This window comes from Rhinopithecus bieti, unplaced genomic scaffold (assembly GCF_001698545.2).
Source record: "Rhinopithecus bieti isolate Rb0 unplaced genomic scaffold, ASM169854v2 scaffold_3527, whole genome shotgun sequence".
Lineage (NCBI taxonomy): Eukaryota > Metazoa > Chordata > Mammalia > Primates > Cercopithecidae > Rhinopithecus > Rhinopithecus bieti.
The window spans coordinates 465484-475081 of NW_016804488.1; the positions used below are offsets into that span (position 1 = coordinate 465484).

General features: G+C 46.5%; 1 protein-coding gene across 4 annotated transcripts in view; it reads left to right on the forward strand.

Moving 5' to 3' along the window:
• The first annotated feature begins 634 nt into the window (after positions 1 to 634).
• Positions 635 to 9598, forward strand: part of CUNH7orf57 (chromosome unknown C7orf57 homolog) — a 27119-nt gene continuing 18155 nt past the window's right edge. Inside the window, exons 1-4 of one of the 4 annotated variants that reach the window (XM_017868556.1) lie at positions 635 to 858; positions 1534 to 1604; positions 6483 to 6668; positions 8972 to 9080. In XM_017868556.1, coding sequence (XP_017724045.1) covers positions 740 to 858; positions 1534 to 1604; positions 6483 to 6668; positions 8972 to 9080 — 485 coding nt within the window. In that variant the 5' untranslated portion in view covers positions 635 to 739. The remainder of the gene's footprint in view (positions 859 to 1533; positions 1605 to 6482; positions 6669 to 8971; positions 9081 to 9598) is intronic. The other 3 variants (XM_017868555.1, XM_017868557.1, XM_017868559.1) reach the window with 3 other exon arrangements.

Consider the following 9598-nt stretch of genomic DNA (forward strand, 5'->3'; position numbering starts at 1 on the left):
CAAGTGTTTGGAGTTCTAAACACGATTCTATATAAATATGGTCAAGAGCTTTAAAAAAAGTCTCTCAACTTACAAAACAGAATTATTCCCGAAAAATAAGATATAAGGAAGAATGTTCACATAATTTTATCATCGACACACGATTTCCAAATACTTATTAGTCTTTAAAAAACGCATTACATGAGAAATTTGCAAGCAAACTTGTCTAAAATTAAGGATTCCTTTACTAAGTGAACCATTACTCCTGCATCGCATTTAGTAAATTTTTTTTTTTGTTTTTTTTTTTTTTTTGTCTATACTGCGTGGCGGTGTTTTTTTTGCTTGTTTTTGTTTTTTGGGCTCAGACAGTTATTACTTTGAAAACATGATGTATGTCCCCCAATTTTTCGTGCGACCCTCTCTGCCCCAAATAACTGTGGCTTCCCAAGCCAGAGGCCGCACTAGGACTTGAGCGCCTGACTCTTGCCTTTCCTCCACGCTCCCCACGCTGCCCCAACCCCACACTCACACGCTTGCAACAGCTGTCCCATCCCCGCTAAGTCCCGCCCGGCTCCGGGTGGCATCGCGGCGCAGCTCTGCTGTGGTGCGGCTCTGGGCTCCGGGCAGTTGACACGCGGCGCCCGCGCTCTGCTTCCGGCCCTGATTGGTCCACCGCTGCCCACCAGGCTTCCCCTATTGGCTGCCAGTGATCCCGCTGCGCCCGCCGGTTGGCCGTTCAGCCGTTGCCCTGGCGACGCCGATGTTGTGGTTCCGCAGTGCCCTGGGAGTTTGCGTTTGGTTGGCTGCAGCCCGCCAGCCGTGTAAAAACTCCAACGCCTGGCGCCGCAGGCAGCACCCACGGAGACCCGCGGGGAGCTGGTGAGCCTGAGCGGGCTGGAGGACAATGGGGGCGCCCACAGGGGTCCCGGACAGGGTCCCCGGCCTTGTCCACTGTGCGGAGCTCACGGTGCGGGCAGTGCGCGCCGGGGCTGGAGGGAGGGGACCACCTTGTCGCCGAGTTCTGATGAGCACAGGGCGGGATCTCCCAGCCTGCCCAAGTCCCGCGGTCCCTTGGTTACCTGTTGTTTGTCCTCTCTGTACCTACTGTGTCCCTGGCGTGGACGTGCCTGTACTGAATACCCGACGTGACGTACCCCCTGCTGTGTGCCCTGCACGCACGCGTCTCTGCTGAATACCCCGCGTGAATGTGCCCCTGCTGTGTACCCGGAGTGCGTACGCCCCTGCTGTGTACCCTGTGTGGACATGCCCTGCTGTCTACCTGGAGTGCATGTGTTCCTGCTGTATACCGGCGTGATGTGCTCCCTTCTGTTTACCTGGCGTCGACATGCCCCCTGCTGTATACCCTGCATGGAAGTGCCAGCGCTAGGCGATCGCAAGGCGCCTGCAGGCGTGTCAGGTGGAGGCGTACAGACCGACCCAGAGGGGGCGCGCAGATTCTGCTTTTGCAGTTGCAGCTTCTGGCAGCGGGTCAAGCAGGCAGCGTCCAGCGCACCCGCGAGCACCAGGTCCGGCAGCATCTGTCTTTTCCCGCAGCGTGCAGCGCCTGACCATGAGGAACACGAGCAAGGAACTTCAGGGCGCCACGCACCGCTACGCTCCCTGCGGTGAGTGCGCCCTGAGCGCGTCCCGGCCAGAAAGAGCTGGGTGCGTGCACTCTGCTTGCTAGACACGCTGTGGACCCGTCGTCCTCTATGTGGGCTGGAGGGGGGTGTGAACGATGGAGGACCAACTGATAAAACTAACAAGTCAAAGAAAGCCACAAACTGCTCCTGTGCCTGCGTGTGAAATCAAGACTTAAAGAGACATATGAGTGGGGGAAGTCTTGTTTTTCTTTATTTTCAACAAGAGAGAACCAAGGCTACCTATCTTGGTTCAATCTGGAGCAACAGGATCCCTTGGAAGTTTTCATTGTCATAGTTCAACCCTATACAATTCTCACAACTGCGTTCCTGAATGTTGACCTGGGAAGTTTCTTTTCTAGCAGAATCAATCCCCTAGGTATTTCACTGAATCCCTAGACCTTGCTCCTACTTTAGACCCCAAGCAAGTTAAACATACATTTTGGTTTTAGTGTCTGGATACAGGAAAAGGAATTCAGTGAGGTTCATGTCTTCTTATGTGCCAGGGTTTGAAGCGGAGGAGAGGGGAAGGAAGATTAAGTCTTGAGATGCTGTCATTTTTTTTTCTTTATTCCTGTTGTATTTTATTGTGAACGACTGTAAGAAGGTAGAGAAGAGGGTCGTGGGGATCAGCTGGGACAGCCGAGTTGGAGCTGGTCGGCACCCTGGAGCCAGCACATCTGCTCAGAAGTGAACCATTTGTGGCCCTTCTTCATACTCTAAACATGCTGCTAGGCCAGAGCGCTACCTTGTGACCACTATTGAAGACAGTGTGGCCATGCTGGGGATTGGAAAGGGAACATCACAGAAGGCCTGACTGATTTGCCTTTTCCCAGTGGGTTCTGGAGCCTTTATGTGACTTGTTGGTGTCTTCTAGTGGCCTTGTCTGTATGAACAGCACTAAGGAACACTAATAACTGCCAGGCACTATTCTAAGTGCTTTATATTAATATATACTAACTCATTTAACCTCATAACAGCCCTACAAGGTAACACTACCCTCGTTTTATAGAGTTTGGAGTAATTTGCCCAAGGTCACACACTTTGTAAGTGACTCCACAGCTGTTAAGTGAGGCCACAGCAGCCTAAAGCAGGAGCCTGTGCCCCGCGGGTATGTGAGCATATAACACGCTGCCTTGTGCCTTAGAGACCAGAAGAGCTGGGGGATCTTTAGTTTATCTTATAGACTGTCACAGACTGTGTTTCCTCACTGATGAAATAAGGGTACTAATATTTGGCAAATGAGAAGGCAGGGAAGGCTATATATAAAAAAACCTATAGGATAGTAAATGATTGATACAGTACAAGTGCCAACAATGTGTTTTGCATGATAAAAGCTGTGATAACTCTTAGTCCCTTTAACCCTCTGTGTGTGTGTGTGTGTGTGTGTGCGCGCGCATGAGGTGATCACGGTTGGTTCTTACTAATCCGGGCCCTTGCTCTCTGAGTGCCTCCTTTGCCTGCATTTAGAAATGGCCAACCAGTTCAGTGCCTATTCACAGCTTCCAGTAATGAGAAGAAGGTAGACAACACACTGTTCTCTGTGGATTAATTAGTAATCAAAACACTGAGTGGAAAAATAAAGCAACAAAATGCCTTCTCTCAAAAAGAAAATATTTGAACTGAATATGATCAGACTATGAAGCTCCTAAATTCTCCTATTCATTCTTAAATTGATTCTGTGTGATCTTTTGTGCAATTCTTTAAAACTTTTCCAATTTTTTTCTTTCCTTTACAAAATCATATCGTGTTTATTCAGCATTTAATGTCCTTTAGGTACTTAAAAGATTGTCTGTATTAAATACCATCCATTAAAAATTCAATGTCTAAGCTTTCAGCTTTAAAGGATGGTTACTTCTCATTTCTCTATGCTTACATGAATTGATTTATTCACTACTATTTTCCTGTGTGTCTACTGCATTAGTCAGCATTCTCCACACCAACATAACCAACAGCATATCCATGTCTACCTTTCTATATACATACACATATATACATAGATAGATAGATAGATAGATGTAAAGAGAGAGAGAGAGATTTGTTTTAAGGAATTGGCTCACATGATTGTGAAGCCTGGCAGGTTCGAAATTTGCAGTGCAGACCAGCAGGCCAGAGACCCAGGGAAGAGCTGATGTTGCAGTTTGAGTTTCAGAGCAGTCTGGAGGAAGACTTTCCTCTTTCTGAGGGAATCTCCTTCTTTTCTCTTAAGACTTTCAATTAATTGCCCACAAAAAGAGTCAAACTCTGTAAAATATTTAAAGAGGTTTATTCTAAGCTGAATATGAGTGGCCAAGGCCTGTGACACAGCCCCAGGAGGTCTTGAGAACATGTGCCCAAGATGGTTGAGTCACAGCATGATTTTATACATTTTAGGGAGACAGAAGTTATAGGAAGACATCAATCAATCCATGTAAGGAATACATTGATTCAGTTTGAAAAGGTGGGATAACTCCAAGTATGTGTGTGTGTATGTGGGTGGGAGTTGGTTTCAGGTCATAGGGGGATTTAAAGATTTTTCTGATTGGTAATTGGTTGCAAGTTATTATCCAAAGACACAGAATCAATAGAAAGTAGTAACTGGGTTAAGATAAGGAGTTGCAGAGACTAGGGTTTTTGTCATGTAGATGAAGTCTCCAGGTAGCCAACTTCAGAGAGAGTAGATATAAACATCTCTTATCAGACCTAAAAAGGTGTCAGACTCAGTTCATTCTCTCCTGGATCAGGAAAAGAGCTGGAAAGGGAAGGGGATTCTCTACAGAATGCAGATTTTCCCCACAAGAGACAGCTTTGTAGGACCATTTCAAACTATGTCAAAGAAATCTATTTTGTGGTAAAAGACTTCAATTTCTTTCAGGACCTGCTATCTGTCATGTGATGTTCTACTACAGTCAGGTTGCAATTTGGTCTCTGATTGCCACAAACAGTCTGTTTTTTCAGTCTTAAGATCTCTGTTTTAATGATAATGCTGGTCTGCTGTGCCTGAATTCCAACGGAAGGAAGGTATAAGGAGGCACGTGCAACCTCCCTTCCCATTATGGACTGAATTAGTTTTTCAGGTTTACTTTGGAATGCCCTTGGCTGAGTAGGGGGATTCATTTAGTCAGCTGGGGGATGGGGGGGCATGGGGCTTAGCATTTTATTTTCACTTTACTCTGATTGGAGGAAACTCACCCACGTTACAGAGGACAGTCTACTTCACTCAAATTCTACTGTTTTTAATGTTATTTTCATCTAAAAAACGTCATAGACACAACTAAAATAATGCCTTACCAATATCTGGGTACCACGGTCCAGCCAAGTTGACACATAAAATTAGACATTATATCTACCCAAGAAGAGGGTATTGTGTTAGACTCTGAACATACTGCCCCCGTGACAGTACATTCTGATAGGTGCTACTGAATACACCCAGTCACTTATGTCACATTAATTGCATCTTTTGTATCTGACATTCTTCCTGGGTTTTGTTTCTAAAGTTCTCAATCAGGTGTGATTTTTTTGTCTTATATTTGGGTATCTGGTTAATCAATTTCAGATTCAAATAGTTACCTAGAACACCAGTTGTCTGAATGCCCCAGATCTCTTCTCTTTGTGAGGGTCATCAATAAACACTGGTAACTCCAGGTCCCTGGGATTTTGCCAACTCACTTGACAGAAGCTCCCAATAGGACTCCAGGGAGTCTCCTGCATGGTCCCAAGCCAGTCTGCAGGGCCTGTCCTGGATGCCCTCAGCTCAAGGCCTTAGGGAGCCTCATGGCTTCACCAGGCCCATGTTCAGCTTCTCCGTCCACAGCCCCTTCCTGCATGGGCTCCAATCAGGAAGGGAGGAAGGACAGAGAGTAGCTCTCCTCCTCCACTTGATTGTGCCTGGCTTCTTCATGGGACCTTTGACAATAGAAGCCACACAATCTACACGCCCTGTGTTTCAACTTGATCTTTCTCAAGGGAGCCAAACCCAGTCACCTTAAGAATCTCTGAGTCTCCACCTGAGAAGTTTTTCCATAAGACATAGTCACTTGTTTCCACCACTTTTCAGGAACCATCTAGACCTCTGGCCACCTTTCACTGCCCTCTTTGGCCTCAGGCATAAGCAAAGCCATTATTATTGAAAACAGTAATTACACATTAATAATAATGAAAGGGACAAGGAGAGACGGAGAAGGAGAGTGATAAGGTGATATGAACTCTCATGTGCGGAGTCTGGGTGGAGGGAAGGTACTGTACTCGCTCGTATGGAGACGGGCTGCTGAGCTGATTCGAGCGCCCTTGCTCCGTGGACAGGTCTCTTTGACCACTCCCCAGTCCTGCTTCTTCTCACTTTTGTGCTAGTGGTAAATGTGTTCAAACAGGCTGTTATTTCTGTGACAGAACTTAGATTTCAGTATTTTTAGCATACTAAATTTAGCAAATCTTGGTCAACATTTAGCCATATATTCCACAGGCTTATCCATAACATTTTATTTAAGTGATTTGGGATTTTTCAGGAATGTATATTTCCCAGCATAACCAGAAATACAGTTGTCTTATTTTTATGGAGGATTAGGAGAGAGAGACAGAGACCTAATGAGGCTTGGGTAACTCCCTGGGAAGCTAAAGCGCTCATGAAAGAGGCTGAGCCCTCAGAGCTTTCCCCTCGGTTGGTGCCAGTGGTGGCATCTTGGTGGGAAGTAGAGACTGGATTGCATGGCTTGTGTTATGATTCACATCAGGAACTCAGAAGAGGGCATTTTCTTCCTTGCTAATAGGCTCTGTGGTCTGCACTACTCCACCTGATGGGGGTGTCTGCATTGACACTCTGGTAGAGGACTAGAGGCCACCCTGGCACACAGCAACAGCGTGGCCCTCTGCCTCTCTCCTCTATAGATTGGTATTACCATGTTCCAGTGAAGCGCTCTGAGAAGGCCGTGGATGCTCCACCAGCGTCCCAGATCCCAGGTCTCAGCAATTTGGGAGACTCACACAGCAGGGACCTGCCTGGGACTCGGAGATACTGGATAAAAGAAACAGATTCGGAATATGTGAAGCTGGCGAAACAAGGTGGCAGGCCTGGTGAGCCCCCTCCTGCCCTGTTCAATGTGGCAGCCTCGTGGGCGGTGAGGGGGGCATTTGTTCCTAATTTCTTCCATATAAAAGTATTACTGTAGAGTCTACATGTTTAGCTTAGGGCCTTTGGAAATTTAGGTTAATTAACTAGGTGTAGGGATGGGCATGCTCTCCAGGGATGAGCTAATTTTTATGATGTTAGAATAAATGGGCCGAATTCACAGAATTGCCTGTGTAGGGTATTTCTTCTGAGCAATGCCTTTGCGATGATTCAACCTTCCTTCACCCACTTTGTATTCTTATTACAAAGAGAATCTCAGGAAGTTGCCTCCAAGAGAGAATCTGTCTTTGCACGCTACCAATCCTTGGCTAATTTTTGAAAAGGTTTTGTTTCCTGTTGTTTATTCTCATTGCGGCTTGTCCTTTGTATGAAAATGTTTTAGAAAATGAAGACCATAGATGAGTTTCAGTGTGATGTTGATGAGGATCAAATTTTGATACATGATTTAATTGAGAAAGGACTGCTTAATCATGCTAAAAACTAAGGTATTTGAGCTCAACAGAAATTACTCAGAGGGTTAGGAGGCCACATCTAAAATGTCTCAGAGCCAGTCTTGGGGTCAGTGACTCGGAGAGACACTAACCTTCTTTCCCCTCTGGCTGCCATTACTCCTGTGGGGACTGTCAGAAAGAAAATGGGAACCAAAATGGTGACATCTTGGCTTTAATATTAAAAATGTTGGACCAAACAATGTGAGGGACTAGGTGTGACACTCAGAGAACAGGACCTAGACATTTTTTCTTAGATTCACCTCCTTCTGCTGTTGTTTAAAAGAACATTACGGGGACAAACTCTGAATGTCGGCAAATCAGATAAAAGAATTGCATCGGCCGGGCGCGGTGGCTCAAGCCTGTAATCCCAGCACTTTGGGAGGCCGAGACGGGCGGATCACGAGGCCAGGAGATCGAGACCATCCTGGCTAACACGGTGAAACCCCGTCTCTACTAAAAAATACAAAAAACTAGCCGGGCGAGGTGGCGGGCGCCTGTAGTCCCAGCTACTCGGGAGGCTGAGGCAGGAGAATGGCGTGAACCCGGGAGGCGGAGTTTGCAGTGAGCGGAGATCCGGCCACTGCACTCCAGCCCGGGCGACAGAGCGAGACTCCGTCTCAAAAAAAAAAAAAAAAAAGAATTGCATCAATAGTAGTTTCCTGAATGTGATCATTGTGCCATGATTATGTCAGGAATGTCTTTTGGCAACATCCGCTGAGGTACAGGGGGATGACTGGGCATTATGTCTGCAACACGCTGCCCAATGATTCTGAAAACAATAATGACAACAAAAATAATAGTGAGAGAGAGGGATAGACAAAGAGAGAAAACATAAAGCAAATATGGTAGAATATCATCTGGGGAGCCTAGGTCAGGGTACAGGGGAACTCATACTATTCTTGCAATGTTTCCTGTAAGTCTGAAACATTTAACAACGAAAAGTGCTTTAAAAATGAAAAAAAAAAAAAAGAAAAGAAAAGTTAAAATTTTATTATTGATAGTAATAGGTCAGCCAAAGTTGTCTGCTACTGCCATGGGCATTGTTATCATTTTGCTGTCCTTATTATCAGGAAAGTCAGTTCTTCCCACTCCCTGCCTTTTGAAACCAGAGGAGGGAAGTGTGGGGAACTAGAAAGCAAGTGGGCGAGTCGGGACTGGCCTGGGCCTCTGAGAAGGACCCTGTACTCTCTGTGCCTCTCAGGGTTGGCTCCAAGGTAACTGTGAAATCTCCCAGGTACCTTTCAGGGGCTTGTATCCAACTTCCCCATCTGGAAACATGCAGGGGTAGCTTCTTCTGGAAATGGTGGGGGTGGGGTTAGGGACAGCTCCACAGTGGCAGAGGACAGTCAGACTGTCCTATGCTAGGAGAATGGTGTGAGGATAGCTGAGGATGAGGGAGCCAGCTCATGTGTAGCCCCTGGAGACCTCAGCAGTGGAGGGATGGGCCCCCTCCAGGAACTGGTGGATGCTGGCCTGCATAGATGCAGCTCAAGACCAAGAGCTCTGTCCAGATCTGCAAAGAGTGAGATGTGGGGAGGCATACAGGATGTCCCTTCCTGAGCACAAAGCAGGACGCCCACCTGTCAGCCTGTGCAGAGACAGGTGAGGATCAGGGATGCTCTGTTAGCCCCTGAATCCCAGAGGCAACCCCAGGGAGACCTACAGTTCCCCTTATAAATTGAGCCTATCACTGGCAATGCTGTGCGTCTGTGTAGGGGCAACGAGGTGTCTCACAGCCATGTCTTTTTCTCTTTGAGATTTGTTGAAGCACTTTGCCCCTGGGACCAGGAAAGGCTCCCCGGTGGCCTACTCCCTGCCAGACTGGTATATCCACCACAGCAAGCCACCGACAGCCAACCAGCAAGAGTAAGTATCTTAAAGCACTCACATTTTTGTTTATCTTTACAGGAAAAAAAAATAGCCCAATTTGAATTTTAAAAATACAAATGTCTCATACTGATAGCAAGCATGTGATATGACAACTTCAGGTTCTCTTTTACAATAGCCTGCTCTTTGAGGGATATAGCCTAAGTTGTCAGAAAACCAGGGTTCTGGAAACCTGAAGAGTGTGCAGTTGCAAGATTTAATACAGTGCAAACAGAGCTCCCATACAATGGGAGGGGACCCAAAGGAGTTTGCCACTGCTAGCTCAGATGCCTGGATTTATATCCTGATCATTGTCCCTCCCCCTGTGCTCTCAGGCAACAGATGATTGACTATTTCATTACCTCCTGCTTTTAGCCTCATTGGTATTTTAGTGAGCTCTCTTTACTATCTGATTGGTCGGGTGTGAGCTGAGTTACCAGTCCGGTGTTTAAAGGTGGGTGCGGTCACCTTAGCCAGCTAGGCTTAGTAATTCTTTTTTTTTTTTTTTTTTTTTTTTT